Below are 23,740 nucleotides of genomic sequence, written 5' to 3'. Positions count from 1 at the left end.
CCAGCAACATATCCCTAGCCCCTTTATTTAAAAAACTTTAATTCTGTAATAATACATTTTGTTTTCAAATCCCAAAAAATGTAACTTATTATTTTTAAGTTTGTTTTTCATAGAAAAGTCAATATCAAATTTTTTTGAATCGTTTAAAGCTCCAAGCATTGAAATATATTATCAGAGTAAAATTAGGATAAACACTTCTAAATTCTAACAATACAAAACTAAGAAAGATAAAAATAATATCATCTAAGCAGGCCATGTAAAAAAAAAAAAAAAATACTAAAAGATACTATTAACTGTAAAAATACATTTGATAAAAACTATGGCTTTAATACATTTAAAAAATACTGTATATTAAGTAAACCAGTTACTTATTTTTAAAGTATGATGAAAAAACCTGAAAGCCATTAGTTAATAGTCAACTATTCAATCATGTAATAAACAAATAAAAAAGTTTACATTCTTTCTTCTTCCATTTCCTAATAAATTATTTTACTACTACATAAAGTCTTCATTTCTAAGAATATAAAAAAAAAATGTTAAGTTTATTTTGAAAACATGTATTTTAGTTACACAGGTTATTCATATGTCTATAAGATTTGTGCAAACAGAAAATAAATTAAAAATAGAATAATTCTATAAGACATTTTTTGCGTAAATATAAGCTGGTTACCCTTTGTCAAAATAAGATTATAATTCTTAACAAGTGTTTCCAAGTAAGAATGTTTAGAAATGAAAATTTAACAATAAATAATTAATTACATATAATACAAAAATATTCATTACTCAAGATATCAGTTCAAAGGTAAAAAAAGTCATTAGTTATAAAAAAATTAATTATTTTTATCATGCTCAACTATTATTAGCATCAAAATTGTTATACTTTTTGTGAACATTAATCTGTTAATCGATAAAAAAAATAAATAAAGATAAATGTATAGTAAACACAAACTATTTTTTTTTTTGTAATATATTTTTTACTAACATATAAATAATTTCAATAATCTCCTTAAATGACCAAAGATATTAAAACCAGATTAAATTGATATTTATTTCTTAAAAATGCCATCTGCCACATGTTTAGTAACATATATTTGGAATTTATTAAACTGAAAAAATATATTGACACTTTTCCAAACATATTCATTTCACAAAATTTAAGACCAGAATTCATGTATCATATTCTTCTGGTATATGAATTACAACTGGTGTATAAAACCCTAGTTGTTGATCATTATTATTTGAAATAGATAGTTTTTCTTTTTCAGCATCTGCGTTATCTTCAGCTATTCTTTTCACATCATTTGAATTATCAACTTCATTTATATGGAGGCCGCAGTTTAAATCTGGACATCTTTTAAAGATTAATTTTTGTAACTGCAACCTTTTCTCATTTCTTTTTTGTCTAATCTTTGGTAAAACATTGTAAGTATTTTGCATCGTATCCATCTGAAATTCGTTATTGTCACTCATGAGAAATTTATTTTGTAGTCCTGATTCAGAAAGTTTTTTTTTATTATAGCTTTTAGAATGAAGCTTACTCACATCATTTTCATTATCAATAGAGGATTTCTGATCATCTAAGTATTTTCTAAGATTTTCTGCTGGTAATATGAATTTATCTGGGTTAATTGAATATTTGTACATTTGTGAGCTTTTAAATACATTTTTATTTATTTCTTCTTTATCTGCAAAAGCATGAGAAACCACATCATCTGCAGAATAAAGATTAGATTGAAAATCTTCTAATTTTGCATTATCATCAAAATCAATTCTTTCAGAGTCAGGATATTTAATTTCTTTTTTTTCTTCATATCGTTTACTTTTTTCATAAGACAAATTCGGTTCGTTCGATAATAAAACATTTTGTTCTTTTTCTGTATTTTCACAAAATGTAATGTCAGAGTCAGACCTGAAATCATTTTTACCATTTACGATGTTTGAATCAGTTTTTTTATCTCTTTCAAAATCATCCTCATATGGTTCATTGTTAATACTACTTTGTGTGGTTTCAGTATCTTGATATTCACTCAAAAGAGGTAAATTATACTTGTGAAAGAGAAAAGCACTATCTCCTATTGAGCAGTTTGAATGCGAGCGTCTCTGATAAGCTGTATCTTTTAGGTACACTGACCTAATAGGTTTCACTCTAACCAGCCATTCCAAAAATTCCTTCAGTTTGTATGGAAGTTGATTGCAGCCACTATATGACAGAGTATCCATTGCTGCCATAATCTTTTTCAAATCTTGCGATTTAAGAATACTGTTCTCATTTTCACATTCATTTATTTCATTAATTGAAAGTTTTTTAGATGCTTTACAAAAACCAAAATCACTTGTCATTTTTAAAGATTTGTGAACTTTTGCACGTATAACTTCCACAATACGAAGTGCAATTTTCCCTCGAAGGGCATCTTCATATTCTTGATCGCTTACTAGATCCGTTTCTTCAGAACACCACCTAAATTTTGGTGGACCTGAAGGAGGATGACATTGCTTATCAGCAATTTTTAATTTATGGTTTTTGTATTTTCTTTCTTCATTTTCTGGTAATTTCTTTTGGGTAGAATGATAAAGTCCTGAATTTGTTGTCCTCTTCATCTCAGGTTTACTCTCCTTGGTTGACTTAGCTGAATCTCTACTATGGGTATATATATATTTTTCTCCATTTGAAATCAATAACTTTTCACCTGAATTTGACATGACATCTTGATAAGAGTTGTCACTGGCTTTATAGTCAGTTTTATCATCACTGACAGAATTATCTAATTGTCCATTTGATTTATTGCAAAATTCTTTGTGAAATTTTTTTGAGGGAAATTTCTTATCAAATATTTTTTTACTTTTATCATTATTAAGTAAATCACCTTCTTTCATACTTTCATCAATATCCCCTAAGTCATAATCAAAAATATCATTTACAGATTCTAAACTTCTAGTCGATTGTTTAGGTACCTTTTCTAAATAATCACTATCATCTGCTTTGAATTCTAATTCATGTTGATTACTTAAAAGACTTCTTTTTCTTGGGGCTACCTCTTTCTGAAGTGGATCTTTGGACACAATATATTCATAAATATCATTGTTCAGTCCATTATTTAAATCTGTATCTCCAGTTTTAGAGTTATTCTTGAAATATTTTTCTCCCTTACTTTTTTTAATCTCTGTTCTATACTGAGAATTTACATTTACATTTCTTTCATGGCAACAACTGTGACCAGTCATGTCAATATAGTTGTTTTGATTAGAATCATAATGAGGTCTAACAAACGTTACATTATCTAGTTCTCTGAGATCATTCTTGTCATTCTCAGAATTGTAAAGTTTATATTTAAAGGGTTCAATATTTGATTGCAATATATAATTGTCACTTTTAAAACCCGGATACAGCATTGATTTATGAATTACTGAAGGTATTATTAATTTATGTTTTCTATTAATATCAGAATACTTTTCTAATGAAAATCTAGTTTTTGGTTTATATACTATTTTGGAAGAGTTAACTTCAATAAAATGTTTTTTTCTGTGCTTATCTTCAGAATGTTTTAACCTAACAGAAGGTTCATTAACTGAATCTTGATTTAAAACTAAGTTCTGGTCCTGTAAATTCAAAGGACCTTCTTTTATCAATTCGGAATTTACAAGATGTCTAAAATATCCATTTCCAGTATCCATAATTTGTTCTTTCACACCATTTGAATACATAGAACTATATTGTAAACCAAGATTACGTTTATTTTTTTTATTAGGTTTCGCTGCTATCTTACTTTTTTCTTCAGTGTTGTCTGAACTGTGAATTTCATATCTATAAATCGGTTCAAGTATCACATCATCTTTGAACTTATTACCTAATTCACTTTCACTCAATTTCAACTGAGATTTCCTTTCCTGGTTTGTTTTACATATAGAGTATTTTGGAAATCTTCTTAAATCATTATAATTGTCACTTCTAATAAAAACGTCTTCAATACCACGCTCATCAAATTGTCTAAGCGGTTGAAGGATTACAAGATCCTTTTTATCACAATTATTACATTTCTTATTGAGTTTGTTTTTGCATTTATCTGAATTTAATTTATTTTGAGGATTGTCATTACCACAAGGTGGAGAATTTAGTATATTTTTTGGTTTAAACACTTTTGCGTCTAATGTTTGTGCTGAAGATGTTATAATTTTCATTTTATTATTTTTTTTACCTGGTATGTTTTCATTTTTCTTGGTTAAATCATTGCACTCATGATTCTCAGTATCTTCAGTTATTTCATCTTCATATTCATAAGCATCATCATCATCATCATCAACAGAATACAACTTTTTCTTGCTTCTTTTATCATCTGATTTCGTACTTTTATTTTCATTCATATTATCTTCAAACTGATTAATTACATCATGTTTGATACAGTTTCTGGCATCAATTCTTTTTATTCCAGTTTTCCTTTTAGCAAGTTCAGCAAGTTTAAAAAAATTGTTTTCATCAGTTTTCTTATGGTAGTAAGATTCAAATTTGCTTTCAGGATTTAGCCTAGACCTAACATCAAATATTTTCTTGTTATATAACTTTTTATGATTGTTTTTTATCGGGTGCTTCTGTTCTCGTGCAAGAGAAAAGTAAGGTTTATTTGCATACTTACACACATTTAGATGTGATTTAAGATCTTCATTATCATAAAAATTACCACAAACATCTTTTTTCACATTTTTTGGATATACCATAAAATCATCAAAAAAACTTTTACTTGGCTCATCCCAATTATTATATTCTGAAACAATAGTTCTGTCATAAATTTAATTATTAAAAAAATTTATTATTTTACAACATAAGTGAGATAATAAATAATTGGATACGAGGGTTATTTTTATCAAGGTTCAATCAGTCACGAAATTAAAACCACAGTGAAAATAAAAAGTTTCCTTATTTGTAACAAGTACTTACATAGTTACGCTATTTCTCTACATAGTCGCCACTCCGATTTAGAGATTTGTCACAGCGTGATACAAACTTCCAATACCCTCGTTATAGAACGGAGCTGCCTGTGTTTTCAGCCATGTTTCTACGCTGGTCTGCAGCTCTCTCACTCCCTCACTCACAATGGTGTAGAGAGCTGACCTTGAAATTTCAGGAAACAAATCACTCAATACAGAAATTGTGAACTGACGATTTTCTCGAATTACCTCATCCACTCGCTCAACGAGATCATCGGTTGACACTCGCTTCCTTCCCTGACCGCCTGCATCATGAACATCTGTACGTCCTGCTTTAAAGTTCCTGCACCATTGTCGCACTTTGCTGTCACTCACTGAAGTTTCATCGTACACATTACTTATTCGTCGATGAATTTCAGCTGCATTACACCCCTCAGCCTGAAGAAATCGAATTACACACACACACTTCACACTTGGCAGGAGATGCTATTGTTGTGGACATGTTTACGTGCTAGCTGCGTGTTCAGAACTAAATGAAGTGACGTGGCGTGATTGAAGGCCATACTAGAGATGCTGCGCAACACATATGCGCAAAGGTTCATCCGATTTTTGCACGGGTTTTTATTTCGCGACAGATCTGACATTGAAAAAATAACCCTCGTATAAAAAAAATCAAAGTAGGTGAAGAAATGGACCTATAAGAAATTAAATCACTTGACATTATTGATGAAGAAGTTGTATAATAAGTTCAAAAATCTTCTGGATACAACATTCCATGTATTTAAAGGGGATTTTTTTTTATTGGTTTGTATAATACCTCCCATATATCCTTCTTTACATTAATGCATACATCCATGTTAAATTATGAAAGAATGTTTATTTACATTTCATATTAAAAATATCATTAGCTTGAATTATGATTTGCTTTCTTTTACTGGAAGGGATAAATATTATAATCTGATTTAATAACTTACTTGTTTATAATTTTATCATAAACTTATGATATATAAAATTCATTCCACAACAGTCCAACAGGTAAGAATTCTTTTTTATGGAATTATCTCTAAAATATTTAACTTTTATGACCACTTAGCAGTTATTATTAACAGGAAAAAGGTAAAACTAGATTTCATGTTTGGATTACTAGATTTTATCAAAAATACATAATTTATTACTATGTAGAAATCAAAATATAGGCTACATACAAGTTAAGATTTACTAATATCAATGATATTTAAAAGTAATATCTTAAATACAGCAGTATTCTATATAGAACTAAATGTACTCATAAAGGAGTTACTGCTCTTTCTCCCATAAATTTCTGAAAAAAAAAATTACATGAAGAGAAACAGGAAATAATTATTTGTTTTTTAATGTTTAAAAGACGCTTAAGATGCTTAAAAGACTAGTCTTACCCATTCATATGTAGCATTTAGTTTATCTAGCCTCTCTCTTTTTCTGTTTTAGCCTCCAGAATCACCTTAAGTTATTACTTTAGAGGATGATATGTATGAAAGTAAATGAAATGGTAGTCTTGTATAGTCTCAGACCAACCATTCCTGAGATATGTGGTTAATTGAAACCCAACCATCAAAGAACACCAGTATCCATGATCTAGTGTTCAAATCCATATATAGCTTATCTGACCTGAGATGATCTTAGTTGTTTAAGAACTCTGTAAATTTCCCAAGCAATTTTTCATATTTAAATTACCATTTGATTTTAAATTTATGTTTATTTCATAGAGCTTCCAACAGCATTACTACAACAAGATTACACGTTTTATTAATTTGGTACAAACATGTCTTGAACAAGACTTTCAAAGCAGGCACACCGAGGATAGAAATAATAATCCATACTATGTAGATTTTAAAGCATTTTATCTATGTTAGCATTTCCATGCTAACATACTTTACTGATGTTAAAACAAATTAAATATACAAAATATTTTTTATAGTCATTTGGAAACCTTATGAATATAATTACTCTAATATGATTACACACAATTTTTTTTTTAATAAAAAAAGTTTAGGTTTTTACAGGAAATCAATTTACTCCTGTACATGATTACATTCCAATGAATAAAATACTTCTATGGTGAGAGTGAATTTACAGAACATTTGGTGGATTTGAACAAAAAGAGGGTTCACCAATCATACATCCAAATTTACATCAAAGTAATGAAACAAAAAAATTAAGTGAAATTAAAAATTCAAAAGAAAAATGTAGCTACATAAAGAAGTTAATGAATTTTTTCAGTAGACCCTAGTGTGATTGAACATTCAAGCTCAGTGCAATTTTATCTAATATATTCCAAAAACTGGCTAGATTAGCATCACATTATATGTATTGTTAAATAATAACCATAAATTTTATTTTGATTAAAAAGTACTGTATAAAAATTAAAATATAAAAAATATAAAGTAACAACATTTAAAAACAATTAGAAATTACTTGAAAACAGAATGAAAAACAGAAAAGTATATTAGGAACACAAAACTTAGAATATGTTATGATGTTAAAATAAAAATAAATATATCATGAAATTAAGACTAATATAAGTTAAAAATCACTAACATCAATGATATTTCAAAGGTACAAAACTTAGAATACTGACATCAACTGTTTCACATATAACCTGACTAGCATTGATATTTAAATGAATGAAAAATCTTGATTAAAGTTACATAAAATAGAATTTGGGTCTAATGTAAGAAAAATACTCTACTATCACAGAATGATGGTTCTTAACATCTACAATGTTTCAAGGAGTAGTAGTCAAGGGCTCTGAGATAAAGGACAAGCGTCAACTGTTGATGCCAGTTTTAATGAACCAGTTACCATCAATCATATGGTAAACTCCAGATAAAGGCACCTATACAGAGGTAAAGTATGACATTTAGTAGTACATAAGCTATAATAAATAAGGGTATTAGTGAATTCTAGTCAAAAGAATGTTTTCGTTATTATGAATTTAATTTTTTTTATTTCCTCATAGGCAGATTATATACAAAATATTAAAATGATGCGATAAAACTCATGAGAATGTAAACTATAAATAAATCTCTAAGGGTTCATTCATGTGTAATATTTTTTTTTGATTATCTCCTTACTTGAACTAAGATGACATCCAAATCTTTTTTCAAGATTAATTTTCCTAAGTTCTTATGAGTTTGTTACCTTTTGATAACAATGATTGATTTTTTGTTTGCTAATTCTTTCTGCTCCTTTTTACCAGAACTTTTCTATCTCTGATTGTTTTGTTTCATCTAATGTTATAGAGGACATGACTTACTAGACTGGAGTAAATAATTGAATTACATTTGAAATGTCAAGTGCAAGACTATTTCCATTGTAAATAATCCTTTACATGTTTGAAGAAGATACATAAATCTTGGATACAGTAAAATATTTTCATTACAAATTATCTTCTACTCTTACCATTGATATGCTACAATTTTATTACTTTACAATGGTAACTGATAACTTTAGGAACAGGGAATTATATAAAAATCATATAGATTAGTTGGACCAATGTTTTTTCTAGCTTTTCTTCTTGTACTCCGTAAAAATGGTTTTTCTAAGGAATGAACAGCTTTTATTTTTACCTTTACTCAAGCTTCATTTAAACAGAGTGCAATCACACTGAAATAAATACAAACTTTAACAAAAAATTCAAAAAGAAATATACACTAAAAAAACGAAACAATGCAAAATTAACAAGTAAAACTGAAATTTTTTGTAAGATTAACAGGACCAGGTATTTACGTGGAGAATCGTATACTGTTCCAAGTATACTATTCCAAGAAAAACTGAGACAGAATATTTTTAGTCACAATACCCAAGATAAATACTATCAAAAAATAAAACAATACTTTTGATTGATTAATGTATCTACCTTTTAAGCAGAAGATGAAGATAGAATTAGAAAAGACATAAAAATCAAAAGTATGCATGAAGGGCAAGAATTCATTAACAATGGGAGACTAAACTGGAGTACCATGCTGGAAGAAAAAACAAAGAAAAATTAGTTGGGAAGTATGTGGTTATCAGAGAAACAATACAGGATATTTGTTTTCAGAACCCTTCACAAGATATAAACAAGCAGTAATGAAACAACCTGAAAATGCAGACACAAAATAGTGAACACCAAATGAAGGTATACTCATGTACGTGGGCAAGTCCAGTAGTTGTAGTACTGCATCATGATAGATTATTATGATGTTTAGGCAATGTTACTGAAATAAAATATAATATAAACCATATCTAGAATCATATGTACAGATTATGATCTAGTTGTAGTGAAATAACTGATTTTTCAATTCATTTCTTAAACTTAAGAAATTAAACAAAAAAAATAAAAAAATAGATTTGGCGAATGGTGCGTGCTGTTACAAGACACTAATATAAAATAGAAGAAAGATGAGACAAGACATGAAATAAAAAAAAGCTCTAGAAATAAATTACTAACTGTGACTTACCAAAACATTCAAATACAAACATAATAACAAGTTAGATAGATAGATAGATAGATGGATGGATTAGACAAAGAATTAAAATTAATTTACTTTATAGTTTACCAACAATGGGTATGGTAGCATTTTTATAAAAAATATTAAAAAGAATATAAAAGAAAACACTTCAGTAATTCCTTTTGAAAACACAAGAAACATTAATTAGAAAAATACTTCTTATATTAAAAAAAAAGTAAATAAATAAAAACAAAAAATTTATGATCCAAAATATTGAAAATTTAACATATCTTTTAAAAAAATTAAAAATACAAACAGTATAAACACTACAAATAAATAGTTAATCATAATAAAATTACAGCACAAAATAAATTTAACAAAAATTACATTTATAGAATTAATTGCAAAGACTGTAAACAAATATATATTAGTATACTTAATGGAATTAAATTTATTCCTTAAACAAGTATTTTCAGAAGATGGACATTTTTAGGATATTGAATTATTTAAATTAACACCTGTTTTATTAATAATTTAGTTATAAGTGATATTTAAATCAGTTGGTCATGATAGTATCATCACTTCTTACATATAATTATGATAAGGATTATCTGATATAGTATTCTGTAACCAATGGTAAATCCATGAATATATATGAAAAGCTTATATGTAAATTGGTTAAGTTACAAAATAATTATATACAATAGTTTTTTAATTGATTGCAGTACAGTTTAATTTAAGATAAAAATCACAAAAAACTTAATGTGTGCAAAATTAGGTAGATGGATAGCTTAGACTCAGATGTGGTAAAGTTTTTTTTAACTTTTATGTTAATATAACTATGTACACAATTTGTATATCAGACATAGTTAGATAATTCTGTAGCAATGTTCTGACATTAAAATGATACAATGTTCTGACTTTATTATACGTTCAGTTTTAAACATGATAAGAATGGTAAATTTGTGTAGTAAAAAATATTTGTTTACACTGATATGGTTCCAAAAGAAATTTTGCACATCATTTACGCACGCATCATTTTGCACATTTACGCATTTAAGCACATCAATTGTGCTTATCACTTATATATCATTTGCATATGTTAATTGAATTTGTTTATTTTTTCATGTTATTCTTTTTTCTTTAGAAAAATATTGACCAGCGCACAATATAATTAGAAATTATGTCTTTCTCACATAAAATGCTGTAGAACTTTGTTCAAGCAATACATGCTATTTTGTTCAGTTTCACTAAGACAATTGCTGGAAACATTGTTACAAAGTAGAGAAATAAAAATAAGAAGAATTGACAGTTCACTAAACTGGAAGGAACGTTTTTGCATCTTTGCTGCAAATTAAAATATTGTTTTCCTTAATATTCTTAGTGGTGTAGTTGAATTGCACTATTTTTTTTTTTTTTTTTTTTTTTTTTTGAGTATTATTGGTTACATGTATAATAAGATGAATATTACTAAGTGACATAAAGTAATTAGAAAACTGTAGAAAAGTATTCACATTCCAAAAGAAGACTGCTAGGCTATGACCAATATTGACTGTTCCTGAGTCTTCAAAGCTTTCAGTATCTGGATAAAAAATTTGGCCCCATTTTGAACTATACAGTAATTGGTATACTAGTTAGTTATTTTTAAGAAGAAATAACATAAAACTTAGTACTTCTACAATGGTTCTAGCTTTCTAATCTATAATTATAATACATGTAATAGAAATACCTTTACTTTCCAAATGTAAAACTATGTACTATAAGCAGACATATCAAAATGTTGGTCTTATTTTCAAATAATTTACCATGGATTTAATGAGTACTGAAGCGCTCATTTCATTTAAACTATTCATTGTCTTCTTTCTCCATGATTACTGTTTCTTACAATTATTGAATTCCTGAATTAATATAATTTTCAATATACAGATGACAAAGGATGGAAGTATTGCTACTGAGTACTGTTCCATGTTACCTTTACATACAAATATGTACTGTTGCCACAAACATGTTGTGCTTCACATTGGCATACACAACGCTAACCATTCCAGATGTCAGTGGGAATACAATATACCTACACGCCTCCCCACCAAGCCAGTTGACCGCGCTACTCTCCCGCCACAGAGGAACTGTGGCCCACCACTCGCAGGTGAGTATTGCAACCACCATGACACAGCAGGAGCTTATTTCGTCGACGAACAACACTAGATGAAGAAGTAGGTTGAAGTTTCCTGACCGGCCCAATGTGGGACCTCCTGGTGGCTGCCAACTCTTGCAGGAGCAGCAGCCTGGCCAACCCATTGAGGGAGCCGCTGGGTGCAGACTCTACCTTCCCACCCCAGGTTTCAGGACTTCAAGTGTCCTGGCCGGCGGGCCCAGCATGGGATCACTCAGGGAGAACCATTTTGGCCAAACAGGTAAAAGATGGCCGATGCTGACCTGACTCCACGGGACTCTGGGGTCCACCACTGACATACTGTAGTGGAGACCCAACTACCACTGAGAGAAAGCTTGGTCTGATTTCCCAACTCCCAAACCGCAACTTCCAGACTACAGCGAAGCCAACATCACCAGAGACCAGCTTCCAGATCCAGTAGCCATTCTCAAGGCTACCTTATAAAACACACAAACGACCCTTTCCAGGGCCATCATTACAAAAGCCAGCTACCATATGGTTCTAAGGTTCCACGTGCCATCAAAGCTATTCAGCAACAGTACATATTATATAAAACATTGACCTACATGATGTCATGATCCATTATAAAACATAAAATATCTCAAGAGCCATTTTTTAGATTTTTACTCTTGTAATAGCATAATGTGACAACCTAGTAAATTACCTAACAATAGTCACTAAGCAATCTATATTATTTTTTCCCCCAAGAAAAATACTAATCATTTATTCATCCCAATGAATAAGTTTTCTTTTGAAAATATCTAATAACAAACCAGAAGTATTCAGGTTTGGTTTGCTTGGCATTTCTCCCGCCACCATCCTATTCGGTTGTCTTAAAGCATAAGACCAAATGTCTGTGCCACAAACAGCTACTGAGCCTCGAAACAGTTTAGCGACCAGTGTTCTAAATAGCTCCTAGAGTTTACCTAACAGCGTGAGTGGACTAAGTGCGGTGCCATACACCACCAGCTTTCATGTCCCAACCGCTCACTTGTCATATATTTACTAAAATGGGTAGGTACACCCCATCAACTACTAAAAATATATATGACATCTATAGATTATAAATATTCAGATGTATATTTTGGTTGGTTATTACTATTACTAATATAACCATATCTATGAGATCACACACATTTTAATATAAGACCTATTATTTTTTAATAATAGACCTAGTAAAGCCAGTTATTTTTACACGGATTTGAATACTAGATTGTGGATACCGGTGTTCTTTGGTGGTTGGGTTTCAATTAACCACACATCTCAGGAATGGTTGAACTGAGAATGTACAAGACTACACTTCATTTACACTCATACATATCATCCTCATTCATCCTCTGAAGAATTATCTAAACGGTATTTACCGGAGGCTAAACAGGAAAAAGAAAGAAAAGCTAAATGTATACAAGAATATTTCAGTTTTATTTAAAATATAATTCTCTGTGAATTACAAGGGTAAACCAATTATTATCCGCAATGTAGTTATATCATTTTTCAATATAGTCCCCTTGCATTTCAACGCACTTGGTCCATCATTGCATAAGTTTCCTGTTGCCCTCATAAAAGGAGGTTTTCCGTTGAGCTGCAAGCCAGGAATGCACCACTTCTGTCATTGTTTTGTCCAAGGTAAATCGATGGCCCCTTAATGCCTCTTTAAGTGGACCAAACAAGTAGTAGTCAAAAGGGGCAAGATCAGGACTGTACAGAGTATGAGGCAGTACTTCAAAGTTGAGTTTCTGGAGTGTTTCAGCAGTGTGGGCAGCAGTATGTAGACGGGCATTGTCATGCAACAACACAACACCTTTCGACAGCATCCTCGGCGTTTGCTTCGAATTGCAGGCTTCAGCTTTGCATTAAGCATCCCACTGTAACACTCCCTATTTATTGTCATGCCCCTTTCCTCATAATGTTCCAGTACTGGGCCTTGTGAGTCCCAAAAACCGTAAGCATCAGTTTTCCTGCGGATGGTTGGGTCTTGAACTTTTTTTTGCGGGGCGAATTTGGATGTTTCCATTCCATACTCTGCCGTTTACTCTCCAGCTCGTAATAATGGATCCATGTTTTGTCACCAGTAATGATTCTGTCTAAGAAGACATCCTATTCATTACCATAGCAATCCAAATGTTTTTGGCAGATATCCAAGTGCATTTGTTTATGCAACTGTGAGAATTTTGGGACCCATCTTGCACAGATTTTATGAAACCCAAGTCTGTTGTTGATGATTTTGTAGGCAGAACCGTGACTAATTTGCAGACTATGTGCCACTTCATCAATGGTTACTTGTCTGTCTAAGAAAACCATGTCACGTCCACGCTAATGTTTTCCTCATTTGTGATGGTATACAGTCGTCCGGCTCCTTCATCATGCATAACACTTGTACGACCATATTTGAATTTTTCAATCCATTCATAGACACTCCATTGTGGTAACAGTGTTCCCATACTGTACTGGAAGTCTTCAATGAATTTCGGCCCCTGATAAACCTTCCGACCACAAAAAACGGATCACTGAACATTGCTCTTCTTTGGTGCAAACAGAAAGCGGAGCAGCTATGGTTAACGGCAGGGCAGCAATAATGGAACTAACCTAGCAGCATCAAAACTACACAGACATAACAACAATTAAACCACACATGCGTCATCAACGAAACATGACAGTACTACCAACATAAACAAAAATATAACTAAATTGCAGATAATTATTGACTTTCCCTTGTAAATATTTTATATTTATTTAAATTCAATTTTGATGAGTGTTTAAATTAAATATAAGAAATAATTTTAAAAATGAATTCAATGAGTAAGTACAAAACTCATTTTTACAGCTTTATAAAAAAGAAAAAGTAAAAATTAGAAGTTTTAAATCAGCTTGTACCTAATCTAGCAATTGTCCAACTGTTACATCTGGGAACAACCAAATACCGCAGGTCCTCTGAAAAAGAATATTACACCTACAGATTTGCTTTCAAATTACTAAAAGTAGACTGTTCTGTTTCTCTTAGCTGCTATTTAGTGAATATGATCTAAACTAAAACTGACATTAATCCCAGTTATACTGACAATATTTTATTATTAATACAATTGATATATTATTAATCAATTAAATTTGTTATTCATTACAATGACTGCAAACCAACAATCACTGAAAAATAATACATATATTTCAGTTTTCTCTTCCAACCCATATGATCTATTTCACTTTCTAGCTGCCTCACCTGCTACTCAAGATTCTCAAAGACTAGTCATACAAAATTATGGATAATCAAACATTAAATCAACTGTTTCAATTAACTTATGTATATGAGAAATCTTTGAACTTCTCTCCTGAAAAAAAGAAAATTCAAATTGTGTCCTTTCACGAAAGCAGAATATTAAGACAAAAAAGCATTTGAGTAGAAAGTAGTATTTATTAGTACCTTTATCAAGAATTTCATCTGAAGTCTTGTATTTGCTGCCAATGCCTATTTTAATCTGAAAAGATAAGTTACTGTAAAAAGTGAATTCAATCTTTACTTTTAAAATTAAATATCACATAAAATATTAAATGCCACATAAAATATCAATTATTCAGATACATACACACTTCTCAACATACAAAGAAAATGTAAATATTTGTAATACAAAATTTAATGAAAAAATTGTGTTTTTACAAATGTTACATCATGAAGTACATAAATTCATAAATACTACAAGAAATACAACTGTACTTAATAATAATAATAATAATACTTGGCATAATTGAATTTTATTTATTATTTTATTAAATTCATCAGAAAAACTTTACATATTGAGTAACAATCACAGTATCTCAGTAGCTTTCAAACCTCTTTTAATTACATATACGCACTGATGTTCATACACTGAGGGTTAAATTGTAATCACATTTTTTATTTTGAAAGTCAAATTTGAATAAAACGGATGTGAAAAATTTCTTACCAGATGATAACAATTCAGTTGTCTAATCAGCACCTTTATGACAATGGCAGGCAATTTGCCACTGGTAATGAGCCCCTGGAGCTCTTATCAATAAAAAATGTGAAATTGCAGTATCCAATTATCATGAGTTATGAAGAACTTAATTTGCAGTCAATGAAAATATGGAAGAGACAACCTTCCAGAAGTACTACAACCAAGGTTTCACAATAAAACAAAATCTTATGGCATGTTACTACATCATGACTCATCCCAAATCTTAACAATAAGATCAATATGTGAATGTAATTTCAAAAAATTTCTTTTAGCTGAATAAAGACAACCTTTGTAAACAGATATTTGTTGGTAATATAATTTGTAGCTAGTAGAAGAAAAATTCAGTTAAAAAGCCAGCAATTTATTCTGAGGAAAAGTATAAAAAACAAACTCTCAAAATGTAGTACGTAAAACTCCATAATAAGTCAGATAAATTAAAGTACTTTCATATAACGTAATGTAAGTACTACCCTACAACTAAAAAACACGAGTTGTAAAGAGTTGTACACTAAGAAGAAAATTTTCAAAGTTCAACAGACAAGGGAATCCATCCATCAGAAGAAAAAAAAATGGAAATATAATTAAAATTGCATATATTAAATGTTAATGTATAAGGGAGTATAATAAAACTCACCTCCCTTTTTTATTTAGAAATAGAAAATAGATATAACTCAAAGAAAAGTTTTCAATTTTGGTAATTTCATTACCCAAAACAATGTGCAAAGCATTTATGCTAGTTTAAACCAACAATACAGATAACATACACAACCAAGTCAAATATAATAAACAGTTATGCGGCAGTTATCTAAACAGCATTTTAGAGTATTACTCGATAATAAGAGGTATCCATGTATTAACCAAACGTACTCCAGAAACAGATGAAAAGGGCAGTTTTTTCACACTAACAAGTTAGATGAGTAATGGTTATCTGGTAACTCTTGAGTAGTTTTTCAGTATGGATGTATCAAAATTTCAACTGATAATGCATATTGTTTAAAGAGAAAATTTTTCTTCCTTATTATCAATTTTTCATTACAGTTTTATAACATTAAAATAATTATTTACTCCTCTATTTATTATGTTATTTAATAATTTCTTTTTAATATTTAAAAAAAAATGTTTAATTTGAAAAATCTTTGAAAACCCACCATAAATTTTCCCATAGTGTTTAAAAGACTTACTTTAGTAATTCATAAATAAATAAGTTTCAGTTATTTTCTGCTTATTACTCTTTATTTTTCTCTATGTTCACCCACTTCATCTCATCTCGGAGATCTTGTAGAGATCTCTACTTCATCAAAACATATAAAAGAATATTCATAAAAACTAGTTAAAAAAAAAAAGTTAAATGCAAAGAGGTATCTCACTCACTGATATAAAAATCTAATCTTTTAGCTCATTTTATTTCAGTGATTGAGATAATAAAGATTATCCCTCCACATTTTCTACATTATATATGTATAATTTTAATGACATTCCATATAAATTTATTCTAGCAAAGCAGAGGTAGATCCAAAAGTGCTAAGTGCTAAACATATAAAAAATATCAGTAACAAACTGCAAAAATTACTTTTATAAATAATTACGTTCTATTGCTAGAAGCAATTTGCAAGATATTTATTTGCAAGTTATTTTTAAAACTGAAATTCTGGATTATAGTAGATACAGTGGAAATTTTCCAAGCAGAGTTCTAAATAATCCAAAAATAAAAATTTAAATAAACTTCAAATATCCAATATAATATCTTCAAATAACAAAACTTCTCTGTCCTCAATCTTTCTGTAGTTAATAGAATAAGAAGGGAAAATAACAGAAATAGCTGTGTAAGGATATATTAGAAATTTGTTTTTTTTTTTAATATATATTAAAACGTAGTCATCAAGTAAAGCTACTTAAAGAGTAATAAAAAATTCTAAAAAAAAAAAAAAAGAATTAAAACCAAAAAGGAAATTCATGGTTATTTTGTTTTACGCTGCACTACTTCATAAAACATGGTTATTGCTAACCTAAGTGAACGACTGAAACACAAAACTAATGGCAAAATAACACAAATATTTATTATGTGCACACTTATACGTACCACGAAGTTAAGTAAAATAACCAGTAAAGATTTTTTAATACAAAGTACACAAATCATTGTTGTTCTCCTGAAAAAAATAAAACATAGCATTTACTTATTAAAGTTAGATTATTTACATTATTTAAGAAGTTCAGCTTCCGCTGGAATAGTAATCTTAAATCTTAAAGATAACCAAGCAAAGCTGCTAAGTCTTCATAATTTGGGATACTTATTTTGATTTAATCTCATTTGTTGTTAAAGAGTGACAAAATATGACTGCAATTTCTCTTAATTGTATGCATATTACAATCATATATTTTAATCAATTACTGATGTTATGTGAGGGAACCAGCAATTTATTACTTGCTTACACATAAGAATATACTGTTTTTGCTAAAAAAAGAAAGCTCTAAGGAATCTTTGGGGCTTACATGAATCATAATTTTTTATTTACTGTTCCATTTTTACTTCCTTGTATCAAGTAAAGGAAGTATTGTGATCATGAATAATTTCAGTTTCCAGATTTCAACAGAAATACCCATTTTGACCATCCTTGAATCCATTTTTACTAGTTTCGGCGTAACGTATGTACATACGCACGTGTTATGCGAAATACATACATATCTCACAAACTCAAAAACAATTAGCCATAGTAAGCTGAAATTTTGGATATAGGACTCTTGTAACATCTAGTTGTGCACTTCCTCTTTTGATTGCAATCGACTGAAGTGTCCAAAAAGTTCAAAATCCAAAAAAGTTTGGATTTTGGACTTCTTAACTGCAGTAATAAGGCCTCATTGAGAGCTTTGCAATGATATATCATTAGTGGTACTTATTTTCATTGGTTCCAGGAGTTATAGCCAAATAAAATTTTAATTAATGAAATATTTGGATCTCTAAGGGAAGGCAGATCGGTTCAAATCTGACTTCATCTTGTTTTCTTTTTTTCAACATTTTTTTTTTTTATTTAAATTTATTGATTTATTAATAATTATTAATGATTGTAAAAAAAAATTACAATAACTGTTTATTCAATAACAACAATAAAAAAAATATATATATGAAAAAAAAAATCAGAAGTTAATAATGAAATAAAATTTATGTACTTTTACAATTGTGTGTATATGTATTTTAATAGGCATTATTACATATGATATATGTACTAGATTTGATGAAAAATCTGATTATTTAATATTAATTGAAAATTATAATTTAGAATCATATTTTTTTTTGATTTTCTAGTTTAATTTCTGTTTAATTTTATTTAATTATTCTGGAATTTCTGTTTAATCTTATCTAAATTAAGGTTAACTACACAGTGACTGGAAAACAGAGCCTCACAAGAACAACATATACACTAAGGGATACATGACCGATATTTGATAACTTGCAAAAAATTCTTATCTTTTAGTTCATTACTCCTCTGATATTGACGGACAATATTCTCCCTAAGTCAAAGTTGATCATCATTTCAGTTATTTGTTTTTTGTTGCCAATCATTTAATCGCTCTTTGGTCTGAAAAATTCTACTGATCATAATTTGTGTACACGTTCTTAGTTTTCAAATTTTCTCTCTCTTTATATTTATCATCCTCTCAATCTTTTTATTTCTTCCTTGATCTTAACATTTTCTTCCTCTTTATATTTATCATCTTCTCTTAATCTTTTTATTATTTTTTTTTTTGGTTTGCAACATTTTCTTCCTTTTTTCATTTTCCCATTTTCCATTTTTTGTAACTTTTTTTAATTTAAATATATTAATAATTATTAACCTCTGATTGTAAAAATCTTTTTACAATAAATAATTCAATAATAACAATAAAAAAAATTTTTTTAAATAAAAAATTATTAGTGAAATAACATTTTATGTACTTTTAAAAAATATATATATGTAATTTAATAGGCATACAAGGAAGTGCATGTGATGTCAACATTAGATTTTTTAAGGCTTTAGTACTAACAGAATTATTATACTGAAAAATGGTATCACAACAGATTACCTATAATACACCATTATCAGTATATTAAGTAATATTAAATACACTAAAATTAAAAATAGAAAAGGCACTGCTTAACCTAGACATCTGTATCTGTTAGTTTGGTTATCCTTATAGAAACACCAATATTTTTCTCAATTAATACATTCTGCAAGTTCATTTAATCAGAAACAACTTGATACTGGATTTAATATTGTGTACATTTTAACAGTATCTACATACATTTTTGGCAAAACAAAGATTGAATGAATATACAAATAAATACTTTACTTAGTTCATGTAATAATGATAATATTATGTAGATCATGTCCAGAATAGTAGGTTTGCTATTCCTCAAATAACAAAAAGGAAGAGCTGTTCCAGAACTTATCATCAAGGAAAACAGGCCCAAATTTTGATAGAAAAACTCTTCATTTGAGAAACACTCTTCTGTAAAAAGGATTAAATTGTTAATAAATAGAAGAGAAGAATATAATTCATATTTATGCACAAAAAATATTATTTTGTGAAGCACTAGTGAGCAGTGGTGGTTCGCTTATAGTCACTGTAGAACTGCATCTACTCCATCCACCCACCACTATATTTTCACTTCATATTATCGATAACATTTAATATAATTAGTTGCTTTTTTTCTTTCATTCTTTCTTTATGCTTGTACAATATATAATCCTTAAGCTTAATGTAAATAGCCATTCTACAGTTTATGAAAAAGATACAAAAATCTTTGTATGACACTGTACGCTTCACAGTTCCAGCGACATGATGTTTAGCTATTGTGCACATGCGCACATAGGAAGCTGCACGTGAGGCTTCAGGGGAGAGAGAGCACTGTCACCCCCGGAGTGCCGACCCTGATACGCTGGTGGAAAGTAGTTAGTTTTTTAACACACACTGGAAAGGCGAAAGAGAAGGTAATTAGTAAAAATTAATTATGTATATGTTTCTGTATACATAGAAATTTAAATTAAGCACCATTGGACCATAGTGTTTTTAAGTGGCCATTTTATTAAGTTATTATCTAATAATACAAAAAAAATTTTATCTGTATTGACATTTTATTTGGTTATACCGAATACGGTTTTTAAGTACATTGTGCTTATAACATGTACTGTATTCTTTAATGCGATTAGAATTATATTATTAGATAATTAGCTATTCTATTTGATTCATTTTTTTGGGGGGTTCTTTTATTTTACAGAAAACTTTAACCATAAAGTTTTTCTGGAGCAGCACCCCACTAATTTTAGCTACGAGCCGCCACTGGTAGTGACACATAAATTAATGTAAAAATGTTTTTTTTTTTTTGAATAAATATTTTTTTATCTAATTAGTATATTAGATACGTATTAATGAGTATAACTCATTAATACAGTAATATTTTTTTTTAATTTAATTTAAATAAACCTCCTGTACGGTTTTTTCCCCATCATTATGTAATTCGTTTTTAAATAGAAATGAAGCATTAATAAGTTCCCATCATACTGGTGAATTACTCTACACAACATGAAAACAATTGGGTTGACTGGTTTGATACAAATGAATACTGTGATTTTTTTTTAGGAATTTTAACTAAATTTTCTTTTAGTAATCACTGCACATCTATAAATATAAATGAAGGAAATACAAGAATTTGTAATTTATCAAAAAAAATTCATCCACAAGTTGGATCATATTTACCAGCACTAAAGAAAAGTTTGACAGCCAATTTTTATATCCCAAAAATTATTTTGTCTTTTTTAAATAATCCCAGGATATAACATTATATTTTAGATGAAAGTGTACAAAGGCACAATAAAGATTTAAAATTTATGCTAAGCTTACTGATTAAGGAGCTTCAATGTAAAATACTATGGCTTAATCTTGCTGCAAATAAAATTACCTTGATCCCAAAAAAATGTATTATCCAACAAAACACCATAAGAATTTATACAGTTGCAGGAGTAATACTACTATCATTAATGGGGTTTACTACTATATGTGTGATTTTGTCAATTAAGTGTAACTGCAGAATGACGTGCTTTACTATATAAATATTATTTAATATTATTCTTGTTTGGGTTTTCATCCATATTTGAAAAATTTTTAGAATTCCTAACTTGTATCATCTGTTAGGAATCAAATTTTTAGAATTCCTAACTTGTATCATCTATTTTGAAAAGGAACAAAAATAGAACCAATAAAGTATAAAAAATTGTGTTATACTACACAGTTATTGAAAAATAACTGAAACAAGAAAACACTCAAAATCCACTTAAAAAAATAAAAATCCCAGATTTTATATATATTAAATTAATAGCAAATATTACTATTTGTAGTTATAATAGAATAATAATAATAAAAATGTCCCAGTTAATAACCAACCCCACATCTGTGCAAAACTATCTTCGCACACATCTGGGGTGGGCAATGACATAGTACTTGTCTCAGTATCACTTATGTCAGCCAACAGAATAATGGCTCTGTTCAGGAGCTCCCTGTAGATTAAAGAATTGGTGATCCTGAACTGGTTGCGGTTGTGCTTCTCGGTTTCGCCATTTGCAGTGGCATTGGGGAGGATGACTGCGACCTGTTTTTTGACACTGAATGTGGACGGGAGTGCTCATCCCTCCTCTCGGTTATGGAGCCGGGTTCAGGGTCGGCTGATGTGAGCTTAGTTCTGCCAAAGCCTTTTGCCATTCACTGTGTCAGTTATTTCGGTCCTAGGCAAGGTTTGTCCCATGGGTAAGGGTATCTGATAGATTACTGCTACGTGCGAACCCTGGGACGTCGGCATAGTGTCAGACAGTACCTGACTTCCTGGCCCAAATTAAATTTGTGAGAGGTGGCTGATTGGGGGAACCCAGGCAGGTTCAATGATCCGGGGCACGCCCAACTGTCTCTTCACCTGCACCTTGCGGAATATTGAGTAACGACCATTCTTTCTTTATGGAAAAATTAATTTCCACTCATTCTGTGGCAGAGGGCCTATACAAAACCTTCGTCATAGAGAACCTTTTACTTCAAACTCAAAGTGAAGGAAGCATAGAGTCTAGCGACAAAGAAAAGTCGGATAGAACTAAGTTTCGATCAAGAAGTCACATAGTGATTCCAAAATATTTGGTTATTAGAAGAAGTGATGGATATATTATGAAGATCAGTCCTTTCGGGATATCACATGGAATCAGGGAAACCACAGGAAGTTAGAAAGAGGGCTGTTGATTTGTTCTCGAAACTGTTAATGATTTATATTCTTCGCAGTTACCCACTGGGTTGCTCTAATGGATAAACTCGTCATCACAAATCAGCTGATTTCAGTCGAGAGTTCTAAGGTTCAAATCCTATTAAAGGCAGTTACTTTTAAATGAATTTGAATACTAGATCATAGATACCGATGTTCTTTAGTGGTTGGGTTTTAACCACACATTTCAGGAATGGTTGACCTGAGACCATACAAGACTACAGTTCATTTACATCATACATATTATCGTCACGCATCCTCTAAGTAATACCTTACAGTGATTCCAGAGGCTAAATAGAAAACAGAGAGAGTTTCAGGGCTACTTAAAGCTAAGAAGATTGACGTTATGGTTGTAGAAGTTTCACCGCATGGTACTTTAAAAACCTCCAAAGGAGTAATTGTTGCATCCAGATGCAGGGATCCAGCCGTCTGTGTAAATTGTTATGGGCATCAACTAACAAGATCGTGTAATTGCCCAATGTACAATGATGAGGTAACCATCCAAGAGGTAAAGATCATACAAAAAGTCAGCTACTTCAAGGCATATAGGGTACGCCCACCTAGTGCTTTTTTCTTGGGTTTTTATTGTTTTATGAGAAAGTCTGTTTTTCCAGATGATCTGTTTGACAAGACTGGCCTTTTGACCAAGTTGCTTATTTTCATGAAAGTGGGAAAGTTTGTGACAAAGGCTAATGATCATAGTAGTCAATGCTCTCACTAATGTTTTACTAAAAAAAAAATAAGAAAAAAAAAGAAGTCTGTCTTGGAAATAAAAGTCTGCAGGTAAGCTTAGATGAGAAATCTGTTTCATTATTTTTTTATAAATGAAATTAGTTTTTATATAAGAAATTTCCTGTTGAAAATTAACAATTTAGAAAAGTAAACAAAATTCAAAGATTTCAATTGTCTTTTAGACAATTTTATTTTAAAGAAA

At 29.8% G+C, this 23,740-nt stretch overlaps 1 protein-coding gene and 1 long non-coding RNA gene across 2 annotated transcripts; both read right to left on the bottom strand.

The window, feature by feature from the left end:
* Positions 1 to 873: 873 nt before the first annotated feature.
* On the bottom strand, positions 874 to 4,742 carry LOC142330500 (uncharacterized). The gene has a single exon (XM_075375800.1). The coding sequence runs from the start codon at positions 4,708 to 4,710 to the stop codon at positions 1,168 to 1,170; it is 3,543 nt and encodes a 1,180-aa protein (XP_075231915.1). The 5' UTR covers positions 4,711 to 4,742; the 3' UTR covers positions 874 to 1,167.
* A 10,238-nt stretch (positions 4,743 to 14,980) lies between these two features.
* LOC142318292 (uncharacterized) lies at positions 14,981 to 20,012 on the bottom strand. Its single transcript, XR_012754867.1, has 3 exons — positions 19,860 to 20,012; positions 17,614 to 17,680; positions 14,981 to 15,035 (listed from the first exon to the last, which is right to left on the bottom strand). It is a non-coding gene; the product is annotated as an uncharacterized LOC142318292 (long non-coding RNA).
* Between the last annotated feature and the right edge of the window lie 3,728 nt (positions 20,013 to 23,740).

Source organism: Lycorma delicatula, chromosome 1, assembly GCF_047948215.1.
Source record: "Lycorma delicatula isolate Av1 chromosome 1, ASM4794821v1, whole genome shotgun sequence".
NCBI classification, from domain to species: Eukaryota; Metazoa; Arthropoda; class Insecta; order Hemiptera; family Fulgoridae; genus Lycorma; species Lycorma delicatula.
This window is presented reverse-complemented; position numbering and strand designations above follow the sequence as displayed.

Excerpts from the sequence above, each read along its gene's own strand:
- LOC142330500 (XM_075375800.1), bottom strand. The coding sequence starts at position 4,710 with ATGGTATATCCAAAAAATGTGAAAAAAGATGTTTGTGGTAATTTTTAT.